This window comes from Dipodomys merriami, unplaced genomic scaffold, assembly GCF_024711535.1.
Source record: "Dipodomys merriami isolate MVZ:Mamm:240054 unplaced genomic scaffold, mDipMer1.0.p SCAF_39, whole genome shotgun sequence".
Taxonomy (NCBI): domain Eukaryota; kingdom Metazoa; phylum Chordata; class Mammalia; order Rodentia; family Heteromyidae; genus Dipodomys; species Dipodomys merriami.
Window position 1 is genome coordinate 4,435,981 of NW_027205492.1, and position 16,409 is coordinate 4,452,389.

The 16,409-nt window shown below is 40.2% G+C and overlaps 1 protein-coding gene across 1 annotated transcript in view; it reads left to right on the forward strand.

Moving 5' to 3' along the window:
- Positions 1–16,409, forward strand: part of Stk4 (serine/threonine kinase 4) — a 79,706-nt gene that overhangs the window by 36,257 nt on the left and 27,040 nt on the right. The window contains exon 10 of the mRNA XM_069989835.1: positions 7,610–7,767. Coding sequence (XP_069845936.1) covers positions 7,610–7,767 — 158 coding nt within the window. The remainder of the gene's footprint in view (positions 1–7,609; positions 7,768–16,409) is intronic.

Below are 16,409 nucleotides of genomic sequence, written 5' to 3' on the forward strand. Positions count from 1 at the left end.
CTCACAGTTTCACAAATAGTCAAGGTTACCCTGCCAGAGTAGAGACTAAATCCTAATTGTTTGTGTGGTTTTTTTATTGTGTCCAGATGTTGGGCCCATTTTTATCTTTGGAAGCCATTAACATTCTTAATTTGTTTTTGGATGAGCCAAAAAGCCTAGACACCTTGGTGCCTGAAAATTTATTCAGAACACCCTGCTAGACCACGTCATAGTAGACATGAACATACCACATCTCAGTGTGACAGGGGTGAAGGCTCATGGTCTGTATTTTGGGGAATTTAAGGTCCTGCAATATAGTTACATTGGTAGGAGGAAAGCCAAGAATGTTTTCCCTGTGAAAACAATGAAACAACAGTATGATAAACAAAGGAAAGTAAGTCCAAAAGATCTATTTTGGCTCTTCTGCCTAAGTGGTAGGTAAATCAGTCTTGATCGGTTATTGAAAACTGTTTGATGGCCTAAGCTGTTCTGAACCAGCTTGCTTTTGTTCAGAAAGAAATGGAAGTAAATTTATAGATGGAATAGATCTATAAAGAGGAAGTAGATGATTCTCTTTATGTATATCTGTTCTAAGAAGTATCACCTATGGATCAGTGTTTGTTAAAAAGTGTTTAATGCCAACCCAGAAGTATTTATTAAGTAATTACTGTGTTATTTCTGTCGAGTATCCAGAAGCCAAATGGGGTGTTCACTGCTGACAAAAAACTTACATATTATAAAAGGAAGATGGCATTTATCATTCCATTATATAATATTTATGGCATGCCTGACACTATAACTTTCTTTGTGATTTTTTTTTTTGCCAGTCCTGGGGCTTGAACTCAAGGCCTGGGCACTGTCCTTGAGCCTCTCTGTGTTGAAGACAAGCATTCTACCACTGAGCCACAGCACCACTTCAGACTTTTTCTGTTTATGTGGTACTGAGGAATCGAACCCAGAGCTTCATGCATGCATACTAGTCAAGCACTCTACCACTAAGCCATATTCCCAGCCCTTCTATGTGATTTTTCAAATGTATGGAGCATGATCCAGATAGTGATTTTGATAGTGTTATAACTTGGTTGAGGAGAAAGGACCTCTGTTGACACAGATAACAGAGTACTAGAAAATGCTGGGCGTCATTGCAACAATGAGATGTACAAGTCGTTATGTCAAAAAACGAACTTTACAACTTTGGTGGGAGGGATGGGGGGGATACGAAGGGATAGGAAGGGGAAACAAAGCAGGAAGCTACAATGCTTGATAAGAAATGTGCTCATTATCTTACCCATGTAACTGTAACTCCTCTGTACAGTATTTTCACAATAAAAATATATATTTAAAAAAAATGAAAAGAAAATGCTGGGTGAGGACTGGGAAGGTGGCTCAGTGGTAGAATGCATGCCTTGCCATCCATGAGGCCCTGGGTTCGATTCCTCAGCACCACATAAGCAGAAAAAGCCAGAAGTGGTGCTGTGGCTCAAGTGGTAGAGCGCTAGCCTTGAGCTAAAGAGCTGAGGGATAGTGGTCAGGCCCAGAGTTCAGGCCCCAGGACTGACAGAAATAAAAGAAAGAAAGAAAGAAAGAAAATGCTGGGTAACTGGTACAGAAGCATCTAAAAAAAGTTTGTGAGAGGGAAGGTAAGGTCTTAGACAGGCATGAAGGCTGGAGGAGGATATTCCAGGCAGGTGCTAAGTCAGAAAGGTAGAAATGTGTATTGAATATTCAGTTTGGTTGAAGCAGATATGGGTTTTGGTCAAATTTTAAAGACTCTTGAAAGCTAAAACAAGATGTTTGGACTTGATTGTATTGATAAGATGATATGTGAAGATACTTTCATTAAGAAAGTGGGGCCAGGTGCTGGTGACTCATGCCTGTAATCCTAGCTACTCAGAGAGCTGAGATCTAAGGATTGCAGTTCAAAGCCAGGCCAGGCAGGAAAGTCTATGAGACTGTTATTTCCAGTTAACCACCAGAAAACCAGAAGTGATGCTGTGGCTCAACGTGGCAGAGTGCTAGCCTTGAGCAAAAGAACTCAGGGACAGCTTGCAGGCCCAGAGTTCAAGCCCCATGAATAACGAAAGGGGGGGTGGGGAGAAGGAAGGAAGGGAGGGAGAAAGGGAGGAAGGGAGGGAGGGAGGGAGGGAGGGAGGGAGGGAAGTGGGGATTCTCAAAAGACCTTAGGAAATTATTGAGATAACTGTGGTACAAAATATTGTCACTTGTGAAGTTGTACATGTGCTGCCCCCATCACTGTAGGTAGTATGTATTAAATTATGTAGAGCTCCAACATTAAGTCAACTAGTACATCACTGTCCAGAAGTCAAGTCAGTTCACATAGAGGCATTTACCTGTACTGCTTAACTAGAAGGAAGTTTTTCTCTAGTATCGTATAACTTGTAACTAAGAAATTCCTTTTTTTTTTTTTTTTTTTTTTGGTCAGCCGTGGGGCTTGAACTCTGGGCTTGGGCACTGTCCCTGCACTCTTCAGCTGAGTGCTCTACCGCTTGAGTCACAGCGCCACTTCTGGTTTTCTTTTTTCTTTTTTTGGGGGGGGGGAAATCCGGTTGTGGGGCCTGAACTCTGGGCCTGGTCACTGTCCCTCAGCTCTTCAGCTCAAGACTAGCACTCTACCACTGGAGCCACAGTGCCACTTCCGGTTTTCTAGTGGTTTATTGGAGATAAGAGTCTCACAGACTTTCCTGCCTGGGCTGGTTTGAACCTCGATCCTCAGATCTCAGCCTCCTGAGTAGCTAGGGTTACAGGCCCGCCCGTGTACATGCGCGCACATGCCAATCTTGGGGCTTTAATTCAGGGACTGGGTATTGTCCCTGAACTTCTTTTGCTTAAGGCTAGTGCTCTACCATTTGAGCCCCAGCTCTTCTTCCAATTTTTTTTGGTAATTTATTGGAGATAGAGTCTCCTAAAGTCAGCCAAACTGACTTCACACTGTGATCCTCGGATCTCAGCCTCATGAATAGCTAGGGTTATAGGCATGAGCCTCTGGCATCAGGCTGTATGTATGTGTGTATATATGTAGTATTGAGGTGGGAACTTGGGACCTTACACTTGCTCACATTGCTAGCTCAGCTGGTGTGCTACTCCTGAGCTATACGTGTAGCCTTGCTTCTTGCTGGTTATTTTGGAGATGCAATTTCATTGACTTTTCTGCCTGGCTGGATTTGGTCTGTGAACCTCTACATTTCAGCTTCCTAAATAGCTAGGATTACAGATGTGAGCCACTGGCACCTGGCTTTGAAAGGAATATTATGGTTACCCAGCACAATTTGGATAACTTGTATAAGTAAATGAGTTGGTACATGTAAAACAATTAGGTGCCAAGGAATAAAACCAAAATTATATACGTAAAAACCGATTAAAACATTATAACATTAAAACCCAAACCAAACAAAAACCCCTAAAAACCCTAAGAAAAGTTTTCACGATGGCATAGTAGTCTAAACCAGGAGGAAACACGGAGGGATTACTGGAGGTTTTCCTTGCAAATGTTTATGTATAATAGAAGAAAATGTAGGCTTTTACCCAGTTAATTACCATTCAGGTAGAAAAGAACTATTGTAAGAATTAAGGAAAGAATAGGTTGCCCATTGTGGTTTTACTTAGTAGCAAGCCTGAAAAATGGAAGTTTGAAATGGAAGATCATCAAGTCAGACTCCTTTTTAGTTAGCACGGCCCTGACATGAGCATGTTCTAGTTCATATAAATACAAATTTAAGAGCAAACAGTAGAGGAAAGAGATCTTGCTAATTTGTTTGAAAATTGAGTTAATGACATGTGATTTACAAACTGTAGGCATCACTTAGGAGCATGTATTTATTTATTTACTTAGGTCAGTTATGGGGCTTGAACTCTGGGCCTGGGCACTGTCCCTCAGCCCTTCAGCTCAAGGTTAGTGCTCTACCACTTGAGCCACAGGGCCAGTTCCAGTTTTCCGGTGGTTTATTGGAGATAAGAGTCTCACGGACTTTCCTGCTCGGCTGGCTTTGAACCACAATCCTCAGATCTCAGCCTCCTGAGTAGCTAGGATTACAGGCATGAGCCACCAGCCACCAGCTTAGTTAGTGTTTTTGTTTTTTTTTTTTTTTTTTAACATATTCATGGTTGTGCAGCCCTCTTCCCCTCCTCTTATTCTGCTGTCCTCATCCAAGGGTTGGGGATTTGAAATCAGCCTTGGGGTTGCTAGGCAGGTACTCTTACCACTTTATCACCTGAGCCACACCCAGTCCTTTTTTGCTTTAGTTATTTTTCTTAGTTATTTAGTTATTTAGTCTTGGGGTTTTGCCCAGTGCTAGCCTTAGACTGCAATCCTTCTATCTATGACCTCTTACATGGGAAGACTATATGGGACGTAGGTACATGCTACTTCACCTGGCTTATTTGGTTGAGATGAGGGTCTCGCTAACTTTGTTTTCTTGGGCTGGCCTTGAAGTGTGATTCTCCTGATCTCTACATTCTGAGTAGCTAGAATCATAGACACGAGCCACCAGCACCCAGCTAAATTGTTGCTTTTTTTTTTATTAATGTAATTTGATTGTGATTATTAAGGGGTTGTACAGAGGGATTGCCATTTCATTAAGTCAGGTAATGTGGACATTTGTTTTTTTGGACAATGTCACCATTTCCTTCATTTTCCCTCAGTTTCTCCTTCCCATCCCTGCCCACAAATTACATAGGTTATTTCCCACATTTGGATTGTTGCTTTTATGTAGCACTTTTCAACAACAACAACAAAAAATTAGCAGAAGTTATTGTTTTTCAACTAACTCCTTTGCCTGTAGGCCTAGTCAGATTGTCCTTTTAGCTTGATAAATGTGGCGCACAGAGAAAAATAGGCCAATGACAGTATAGGAGTGCATGTATTTCCTGCATCAGATAACAGAATCAGCAAGATGTGGCTATTTTTAAGGCTTTCCTCAGTCCAGTCTCCCTGTGGCTTCAGGTTTCTTCTATTATCATTTCACTGAATGTCTTCCTTGCCTGAGATACATCAGAAAAAAGTACCCTAGTTCAAGTTGAAACAGAAAACTGGTCAGCCCACCAGCTGAAGCCCAGGGGACGGCGTAGCCTTTAATCAGCTTGGAGTGATTGTCTTAAGCCTTTCAGCACAGTCAGGCTGCTGTCCAGCACTTGATCATCTAACTAAAGGATGCTGAAAGAAAAGTTCAAAGATAAAGTTCCTGGGAAATTCCATTCCCTCACTCTTTCTGCACTCAATGGCAGCAGTAATATATGTCAAGAATCTTCATTTGGGTTTCAGAGCATTTACAATAAAAGGTTTAGTTCACCAGGCTTAAAACCCGACAGCTGGCATTTCATTCCATCCTACCCTTGTTCGTTACTAGCTATGAAATCTAATGCAGAATTCTCACTTCTAAAGTGGGGAAAATAACATGTACTTCAAAAGATTCTTTTAGGATTAAGTGAGGTAGTGCTTTGGCTCTTTGTAGTGCAAAGCAGTACAGGTCCTCTTCCCCTCTTCTGTTCTTGTGGTGGGTCATAGGTTTGGCTGAGACTCACGAACTCACCTAGTAGAAAGCCTGAAACTCGATTTAGTTAGTGTTCATTGAATTTGAATTGAGTTCCTTGAGGGTAGATCTCTTTTTATGGATAATATAGGGTATGTGTGAATGAGGGGCTGGGGTAAAGACAGATGGACTATATCCAGATTATATCTACTGGTTAATAAAGCACTTAAAAATTTGATGGCTTAAAATAGCAACCATTTTACTTAATTCATGATTCTGTAGATTGGATGCTAAGTTGCACTCAGCTAGATATTTCTTTTGTTCTGGTCTGCTTAGCTTTGCTGTGTGGTCAGCTGGTAGAATAGCAGCTAGGACTGACTTGATGAAGGCCTCAGGCTGCAGCCAAGGACCAGGCTCCTGCACATGGTATTTTGTATTTTACATCTAGCAAACTCACTGCTTTATTTACATGATAATAGAATACACAAGAATTTAAAAACTCTTACCTGTGCCGTAATTAGGACCAAAGATATAGATTTTTATTTGTGGTACTGGAGATCAAAACCAGGGCCTTGTGCATGCTAGGCAAGTGCTCTACCACTAGAGCAGTGCCCCAGTCCCAGGATAGGAAGTTCTACTTCTAATATTTAAAAGTCATGGTAATATGTATGTATACACACATACACACACAAAAAAAATTCTAGGGATTTTCTATTGTGCTTCTAAAATCAACTTTAGGTCTTTGGTATTTTGATATATGTAACCTTTTAAGCAATCATCTAAGAAGTGTGTGAATTTCACTCTTGGCTTATGTTTGAATAGGCAATGAGATTTTTAAAAACTGATCTAATTCCAAAACTTATTATAGTTTTTAGAACTTTGAATTTAGTCTAACAGACATCAGGTATTGACATCAAAATGAAAGCAGAAATATTTTATATGGGATTTCTGATTCTTAACCATTGAAAGAGATTTAAAAAAAATTAATGCAGCTGCACCAGTGGCTCATGCCTATAATCGTAGCTACTCAAGAGGCTGAGGGCTGAGATCTGATCATCATGGTTTGAAGCCAGCCTTGGCACCAGAAAACCAGAAGTGGAGCTGTGGCTCAAAGTTGGAGAGCATTAGTATTGAACAAAAAAGCTTAGGGACAGCATCTGAGTTCAAGCCCCATGAGTTCAAGCCTCATGACCAAACAATGCCACACATACCCCCTCGCAAAACAAAACAATAAACAACAGTTAGTGTTTTAGTTTACAAAATACCAGGTCTAGGTTTTTTTAGTTTACAAAATACCAGGTCTAGGTTTTTTTAGTTTACAAAATACCAGGTCTAGGTTTGACCCCTAGCACCAGAAAAAAAAAACAAAACTCAAAAAAACCCAATTACATAGTATTTCAGAGTGGATAGATTGTGATTTCTTAATTTTTTTGTGTACATATTTTTCTTGTTCTTTTAATTAGATCTTGAATTTATCAAGAAAAGGCACCTCACTCTATTATCCACCTAACTACCTATGGTAGAAAGAAGTGGGGCTGGGAAGGTCGCTCAGGGGTAGAGCGCTTGCCTTGCATGCCTGGGGCCCTGGGTTCGATTCCTCAGCACCACATAAGCAAAAAGAAAAGAAAAGCTGGAAGTGGCGCTGTGGCTCAAGTGGTAGAGCGCTACCCTTGAGCTGAAGAGCTGAAGGACAGTGCCCAGGCCCAGAGTTCAGGCCCCACGACCAGACCCAAAAAGAAAAAAGAAAGAAGTGTGTATGGCAGTTCTAAACAAATATTTTTGTTTGCTTTTCAGTTATTTTTAGTCCAAATAACACAGGGATTATTTGTTACAGAAAACTAAAAAATGTATTATTCACAGCTTACTCAGTTATTGGAGCGTGCACATCTTTCTGTATAGAAAAAGAGACCCTGGGTTTCACATATGTTTCAGGGGGTACCTTAGATTTTATTCAGGTCTATGAGAAATATTTTGAGTGAGCATTTGTACATTTGTGCATTTTTCTGAAGTTTCTCTGAATTTCTGAAGGATACCTCAGAAAGGCCTATTGATAAAGAGATGATTATCTCCCTGGAGATCTGTTTACTAAACTTAACCTAAAATGTAAGATTTCTTTTCACCTTTTATTTTTTCTTGGTTTTCAGGAAGGGATGAAACCATGCAGCCTGCAAAACCATCTTTCCTTGAGTACTTTGAGCAAAAGGAAAAGGAAAATCAGATCAACAGCTTTGGCAAGAGTATACCTGGCCCGCTAAAAAATTCTTCGGAATGGAAAATACCACAGGATGGAGACTATGAGTTTGTGAGTAATGGCAGAATTAAATGGTTATGTCTTCTGAAGTTATTTGAAATATCACCCATCCAATCCTGTCATTTCATGACAGTGCCCTGAGCAAGTAAGCATGTTGTTGCTTTTTTTTAATTTTATTTTTTTAGTTTAATCTATCTGTAAGTACCTTCAGTAGCAGCTCCTGAGCCAAGGACCTCATGAGTTTGAGACAACGATCGATGGATAGATAGATAGATAGATAGATAGATAGATAGATAGATAGATAGTGTGTGTGTGTGTGTGTGTGTGTGTGTGTGTGTGTGTGTGTGTGTGTGTGTGTGTGTGTGTGTGTGTGTGTGTGTGTGTGCAGCGCGCGCCAGTCCTGAGGCTTGAACTGTCCTTGAACTTTTTTGCTCAAGGCTAGGTCTCTTCACACTTGAACCACAACTCTACTTCTGGCCTTTTGGTAGTCTGTTGAAGATAAGAGTCTTACAGACTTTACTGCCTGGGCTGGCTTCCAAACAAGATAGTCAGATCTCAGCCTTCTGAATAGCTAGGATTATAGGTATGAACCACCAGTGCCTGACCAGACACAGCAATATTTTTGGTGTTTGCTCTTGTAGGGGCCTCTGATGAGAGGTATCAATTTTGTGTTAAAATCCTTTATCTGCCCTTTTTCTTTTTGTTGTTCAGTTTAAAATAATTAATGGTAAAAGAAATAACATGGTTACCAAATGAAGATGCAACTGTCGTTAATAGTTTATTTAGAATTATAACTTTATGTTTAGGAATTAGATCAAAGGGAGGTTGACATTGCTTTGTAGTATCTTCAGTGTTTTTTCTAATTGTTCTCCTGATTTTAGCTAAGAGGATTATTCTGAATCTTTTCAGAGGATAAATTTTAAATTATTCCAAAGTTTCTTATGAGAAACAGGGTGTGTTTTTCTTCCTATACTATGGAACATTCTCCTTCAACCACATATACTTAGTAATGTGCATTGGGATTTAATGAATTGGAGACAATAGAAAAATGGTGGAAAAGTAAGCTAGAAGACTTCATATTCCTTTTGTGAACATTTCTTTAAAAAAAACTTCCTTTTAGAATTTATGTTTTTAAATCCTGAAGTTTCATAGCTCTTTTTTTTCCCTTACTTATTTTGTGTTTAAACTTAGGTTAGTTACTATATTTGATTTCTGGAGGTCTTTGTAGTCCGGGCTCTCCACTCTCCTGTTGACTTCCATAAAGGAAATGATAACATTTTTCCTGACTTTACTTGTGCTTTTGTAAAGGGCTATCATATAGGATAGAGATCTTTTGAGGAATTATTTGCTTGTGTTTATTTAGGTGATTAGCCACTAACCCTATGTCAGGGCCCAGGTTCATTTGCTGTATGGTCTGTTCATTCATCTGTTCATTTACTCACTGTTCTTTGAATGCCATCTTGTACTCAACACTGTTGTAGGGATATAGAAGTAAGCAGAACACATAGCAAAAGCCCATCCTTCATAGAAAATAAATAGTGTGTCACATTGTGGTCAGTATTGTGGAAAGAATAAAGTGAAAAGGAAGTAAGATAGGAGAAGACATGGGAGGGAACGGAGAGGGAGGAGAGAGGGAAAAGGAGAGTGAGGAGTGTATTTATGTAACATTTTTTTCTGTGCTGGTCCTGGGGTTTGAACTCAGGACCTGGCACTGTCCCTGAGTTGTTTTGTTTGTTTTTTTAATGTTCATGTTTAGCATTCTACCACTTAAGCCACTGATTCTAGAATTTTTTTTGGGGGGGGGGGGAAGGAGGTGTTGCCTCTTCAGTTTTCCATATTATTTAGCCTACTTCATTTTTCCAGTCTTACCTGACTGGCACTTGCAGGCATTGAAATTGAGATTCTTTCTATAAATTATATATCCTGAGCCAATCCACCCTGCTATGTAAAATTCTAATTTTGCCTTCAGAATTAAAAGTTTTGCCTGGCGCTGGTGGCTCACGCCTGTAATCCTAGCTACTCAGGAGGCTGAGATCTGAGGATTGCAGTTCGAAGCCAGCCCGGGCAGGAGAGACTGTGAGACTCCTATCTCCAATAAACCACCAGAAAACCAGAAGTGGCGCTGTAGCTCAAGTGGTAGAGCGCTTGCCTTGAGCTGAAGAGCTGAGGGACAGTGCTCAGGCCCAGAGTTCAAGCCCCACGACCGACAAAAAAAAAAAAAAAAAGAATTTCAAGTTTTTAAACTCTCATTTAAAGGCATTTCATATTGCCAGGTGCTGGTCCTTCATGCCTGTAATCCTAACTACTCAGGAGCTGAGATGTAAGGATTGTGGTTCAAAGCCAGCCTGGATAGGAAAGTCTGCGAGACTCTTATCTCCAATTAACTACCAGAAAATGGAAAGTGGAACTGTAGCTCAAAGTAAGAGCACTGGCTTAAAGTAGTAGAATGTTAGCCACAGCACCCAGGCCCTGAGTTCAAGGCCCATGACCACCCCTGAAAAAAAGGCATTCCGTATTAGTCAATGAAAGAACATTGAAGTAGGATATACACAAATTGCTACATCAGATAGTCCAAAAGATCAAATTTAAAAAATGCCTTTATACATTGAAATAATTAATATATACTCTTTACCTTAATGCCACAAGAATTTGAAATGATAAGCCAGCACCGGGGGCTCATGCCTGTAATCCTAGCTATTTAGGAGGCTGAAATCTGGGGATCACGGTTCAAAGCCAACCCGGGCAAGAAAGTCTGTGAAACTTTTTTTTTTTTTTTTGTCGGTCGTGGGGCTTGAACTCTGGGCCTGGGCACTGTCCCTCAGCTCTTCAGCTCAAGGCGAGTGCTCTACCACTTGAGCTACAGCGCCACTTCTGGTTTTCTGGTGGTTTATTGGAGATAGGAGTCTCACGGTCTTTCTTGCCCGGGCTGGCTTTGAACCGCAATCCTCAGATCTCAGCCTCCTGAGTAGCTAGGATTACAGGCGTGAGCCACCAGCGCCCGGCTGTGAAATTCTTATCTCCCATAAACCACCAGAAAACTGGAAGTAGCTCTGTGGCTCAAGTGATAGAATGCTTGCCTTGAGCTGAAGAGCTGAGGGATAGTGCCCAGGCCCACAGTTCAAGCCCCATGACTGCCAAAAAAAAAAAAAAAAGAATTGGTCTTGAATCTTGTTCCTAGACCATCAATGTCAACCTTGCCTGGAAACCATGTCCTAGTTGTACTAAAGCAAAATCTGTGAGAACACCCAGTAATGAGGAGAGCACCTGTCTCCTTAGAGACTAACCCACAAAAGTCTGATCTAAAAAGTTTTCACAGGGGGCAGGGAATTTGGCTTAGTGGTAGAGTGCTTGTCTAGCATGCATGAAGCCCTGGGTTTGAAAGCCTGAAGTGGTGCTGTGGCTCAAGTGGTAGAGTGCTAGTCTTGAGCAAAAAGAAGCTCAGAGATAGTACCCAACCCTGAGTTCAAGACCCAGGATAGGCCAAAAAAAGGTTTTCACGGTTATAGTATATCTTCTCACAAGTTTCTGCTTTCATTCCTATTGGCCACTATAAATTAGGTAAGCATGTTCATATTTCATTAAAATATTATTTTTCCTTTTTTAATTTTCCTTTTTAAAATTTTATTTTATTGTAAAGATACTGTACAGAGGGGTTTATTTTCCTTTTTGAGTTTCATGTCATATTGAAGATGTCAAAGTACATAGACTGTGGAAACTATTCCATCTATAAATCACGCCTATTTTAGAAATCTTTTGAGTGGAGAAAGTCCTGAATTTCTCTTTTAACTAAAGAAGGATGTGTCAGACTAGCTAACATATTTCTTTCAGTCATCTCATGGAGACACTTTCTGATTCCAGACAAGCAGTATTTGATTAGGATAAAATGAAACTTTTTTTTTTCTTCCTGTGAATGCAGTTGCTATTTAGAAATGAACCTTTTGCCTAAAATGGCAAATAGGAAATAATTTAATCAAAAGTGGCTGAATTTCATGTCTGACAAAGCTTCAAATTTTCATCTGAAACTGAATACCCCATTTCTAAAATTGAATTACTTTATTTACCAAGTTAAAAAAACACCCAAACTCCTTTTAATGTTTAAGATATATAGTACTTAAAGTGAGAAAAGGTGCTTGAAAATGCAGTGTTCTCTAAAACTCTATAATCAAATCATATTTTTGAGCAGTATTACTTTTATGAGACCTCAGATCTTCTTATTTCACCATTCCCAATGCCACAAAAAGCCTTAAGTTTTAATGCAGTTTGCTTCAGGAGATCCAAGTTGTGAACCTACATGAAAAAAAATATCTAAAATATTGGTAATTCAAGGATCATTGAGAAAACAATAGTTTATTTAAATATTTTAAATATTTCCTCAACCAGGCACCAGTGGCCTTATGTCTGTAATCCTAGCTACTATTGAGGAAAAGCCAGAGGTAGCACTAGTGATATGCACTAGTCTTAAGCACAAAGAGGCTCGAACAGTGCCCAGGTCTTGAGTTCAAACCCCAGGACTGGAGGGAGGGAGAAAGGAAGTGTGTGTGTGTGTGTGTGTGTGTGTGTGTGTGTGTGTGTGTGTGTGTGTGTGTGTGTGTGTGTGTGTGTGTGTGTGTGTGTGTGTGTGTGTGTGTGTGTGTGTGTGTGTGTGTGTGTGTAGGGAGGGAGAAAGGAAGTTGTGTGTGTGTGTGTGTAATATAAAATATATAAATATAAAATATCAATATTTCCTCAAAAATTGACATTTCAGTTGGGTGCTGGTAACTCACATCTGTAATCCTAGCTACTTAGGATCTGAGAACTGAAGATCACAGTTGAAGCCAGCCCAAGGAGGAAGGTCCATGAGACTCCAGTTAACCACCAAAAAAAGCAGTGAATCTGTGACAGCTCAAGCTGTAGAGGGCTAGCCTTAAGCACAAAAACTCAGGGATAACACCTTGGCCCTTAGTTCAAGCCTTACAATTTGTACATACACAAATGCAAGTTTAAAAAATAGACATTTCAGGCTAAGGGTGTGTATCTCACTGGTAGAGCATGTAGTTAGTACATACAAGGCCTTGGGTTTATTCCCAGTACCAAAAATAAAGGGTAGTGAGAGATGATGTTTCAGTGAGACAAAACTCAAAACACAAGGTTAACAAGGTTGCTAGAAAATAGGAAAACTTTTCACATAAACCTTTGACTTTAGAACATAGGTAAAAGGTAGACTAGCACCTAACACTTCTACTGTAACTGAAATACATGGTTGTCTTGAAGCAAAGCACTTTGCAGTTGAGCTATAAGATCAACCAGTGCTTTTTCCAGGGCATCATTTCTCCTTGAAAGAAATACTAACTGGTTATTCAGAATTCTATAGAGTACACGTTTTCTAAAATTGGAAAAGATAAGCCTATAACTTAAGACAGCTGAGGAGTTGTTGCCAGTGATAAAATTCAAACTTTCAGCATAATAGAATCTTGGAAAACTTGATTCCACCATCAACTTGATAGCTTCCCTACACTTAGATACATTGCTTGATAAGATTGGTTACAATTTAGAAGAATATGATTTTTTAAAGTATTACATAGGAGAGGGCCAGTGGCTCACGCCTGTGATCCTAGCTACTCAGGAGGCTGAAGTCTGAGGATCGCTGTTCAAGGCTAGCCCTGGCAGGAAAGTCCATGAGACTCTTATCTCCAATTAACCACCAGAAAACCAGAAGTGGCACTGTGGCTCAAGTGGTAGAGTACTAGCCATTGAGCTGAAGAGCTCAGGGATAGCACCCAGGCCCACAGTTCAAGTCCCACAACTGACCAAAAAAGAAAAAGAAAAAAAAAGTGTATTTCCATACCTGAGGACACTGAGGTCTGAGAATCATAGTGGAAGCCAGCCTGAGCAATAAAGGCTATAAGACTCTATCTCCAGTTAACCATCAAAAAGTCAGAAGTGAAACTGTGGTTCAAATGGTAGAGCAGTAACCTTGATCAAAAAAGCTCAAAGACAGTACCCAGGCCCTGAGTTGCAGGACCGGCTCAGTAACTAAATACATAAATATCTCCCATCTTTTTTCTTTGGCTTTTTTTTCCTTTCTGGATAGAGTCTCACATTTTTCTTAGAGTTGTCTTAGACTGAAATTTTCCTATTTATATATCTTAGTATCTGGGGCCATAGACATTAACCACTGCACTTGTTAAGACGGGTGTCTCATTCACTTTGTGCCCAGAATGGCCTTGAACTGAGGTCTTTCTAATCTCTGCTCACTAAATAGCTGGAATTAGAGGTGTGTACATACTATGCCTCCTCCCCTTTTTTAAAGCAAGGAGTAGAAGTATTTTTCTGTCAATTTGTTGCTGGTTATATAAACTATTCTCTACAACTAATGTAATCATAACATCATATGTCATAAGAGAGTAAGCAGTCCATTTCTTGGCCAAGCATTATTAGTCTGCCCCAGGTATCAAGATGGTGCCAAGTTAGTGTTAAAAAGTGCAGTCCCTGGGGTCTGGGGTTACTGATTGCTATAATCAAATCCTGACATTTTAAAGTTTGAATCCCTTTACAATCAGGGCCAAATTTGTTCAGTTACTTTATGTCATAATTTGAAGTCAGAAAAGAAAAACAACTGTAAGTTCAGTAGTTTGTTCTTCATCAAGAAAGTTCCAGGGCTGGGAAGGTGGCTCAGTGGTAGAGGCTTGCCTTGCATGCATGAGGCCCTGGGTTTGATTCTTCAGCACCACATAAGCAGAAATAGACAGAAGTGGTGTAGCTCAAATGGTAGAGCGCTAACCTTTAGCTGAAGAGCTGAGGGACAGTGCCCAGGCCCAGAGTTCAGGCCCCATGACTGACAAAAAACAAAAGGAGAAGGTTCTGGAGTCAGAGAAATATTTAAAATATATAAATTAGTTATTAACCTAGAAAGCAAAGGTTTAATTTTCAGCTGAGGTAAATGTAAATCTCCCTCTTCTCTTTCCTTTCTTTTGAACTCAGGGCCTCAGGCTTTTGAGCCATGCTCAAGCCCAGAGCTTGTTTGAACTCAGGGCATTGTGCTTGCTAGGTCAGTGCTATACTGCTCAAGTCATACCTGCAGTCTTGCAAATATAGCCATGAATTTGAGTTATCTGATTTGTTTAAACACTCTCTGGACAGTACTGGGGCTTAAACACAGAGCCTTGTACTTGCTTTATATGTGTTCTGCCACTTGAGCTATGTCCCCAGTTCTTTCTGCTTTGTGTATTTTTGGATAATGTCTCACTCCCCCCGCCCCCAAAGCTGGTTTAGACCCCTGTGCTCCTGTTTGCTTCTCTTCCTACTTTCTTTGAGCTGTCAAACATCCTTTATTCAATAGCTTTTCTTTGCTTCCCCTCCCCTCCTTTTTTTCTTATATGGGCTCTTGACAGTTCAGTAATTCACATTCCTTGGATGTGAGAGGTGAGAATAAAAGACTTATGTCAGCCTTCTTACTCTCATCCAAAGTGAGAATCTCTGTTAGGACTCTGAAAGGCAGGAGGAGAGAGTTCAAAGCCAGCCATGGCTGTACACTGAGACTTTATTTCAAAAGAGAGAGAGAGAGAGAGAGAGAGAGAGAGAGAGAGAGAGAGAGAGAGAGAGAGAGAGAGAGAGAGAGAAACAAAAAGAACTCTGAAAGTAGTATTTCTTATGCTGTAAGGGGTTTTGAGAGGAAATTTAAAAAAATAACATGGAACCTTTTTCTAATACAAATCAGCATCTTTTGTCTTTGATAGCTCTGTCTTCAAGCTCTGACAATTCTTGAGTGCAAGTCGGGGTTCTTATCTCCATTGCTTTCTTTGTTTTGCTGTTGGAGTTTGATTACTGATGAACTGATAGTATGGGGAGAAAAGGCATTGAGGTGATTTGAAGGCAAAAGCTAGTTGATGGCCTTTTATAGTATTTTTAGGGAAATGACACAGTTTGGGTAGTTCTGTACATGTTTTTTTTTTCTGACTGACAAATGTTAGATTTCATATTTGTTTAGAAGTACTTTGTATGGAAGTGGGTTATGCTGGTTTAGTTGAGTGGCATTGCATCAGGCTGTTAAGATCACTAGAATCAAGCTTTTAGTGTTTGAATCCCTTCTGCCATCTTCTTGGTATATTTAGACAAGTTGTTTCTCAGGACTTCAGTTTCCTTATCTGCAAAATGGGGAGAATATGAGGTTGACCCTAAAGGATAGAGTGTAATAGACCCTAAAGGATAGATAGTTTGGAGAGTTAAATGGGGTAATGCATTAAGTACTTCAGGCATGCCAGCTTCTTTCCCTACACCTGCCCTTCCTTTCTTGAAACATTGTCCATTGAGTCAGTTTCAGTTATATAAATCTTCCCCCTATATCAAAATAGAGATACTTTCCCAAAGAAATCACATTCCTAAAGGGACTGATTTAAAAACTGCTCTAAAGCCAGATGCCAGTGGCTCACAACTATAATACTACCTACTCAGGAGGCTGAGATTTGAGGATTGCAGTTCAAAGGCAGTCTGGGCAGGGAAATCTGTGGTCTCTTATCTCTAGTTAGCCTCCAGAAAACCAGGAGTGTGCTGTAGCTCAAGTGGTAGAATACTCACCTTGAGCTGAAGAGCTCAGGGACAGCATTAAGGCTCAGAGTTCAAGCCCCACAACCCTCAAAAAAACCGAAACTGCTCCCCAAAAAGAAATGGAAAGTACTGCGGCTGGCAAATTGGTTACAAAAGTATTCATGTCAGCT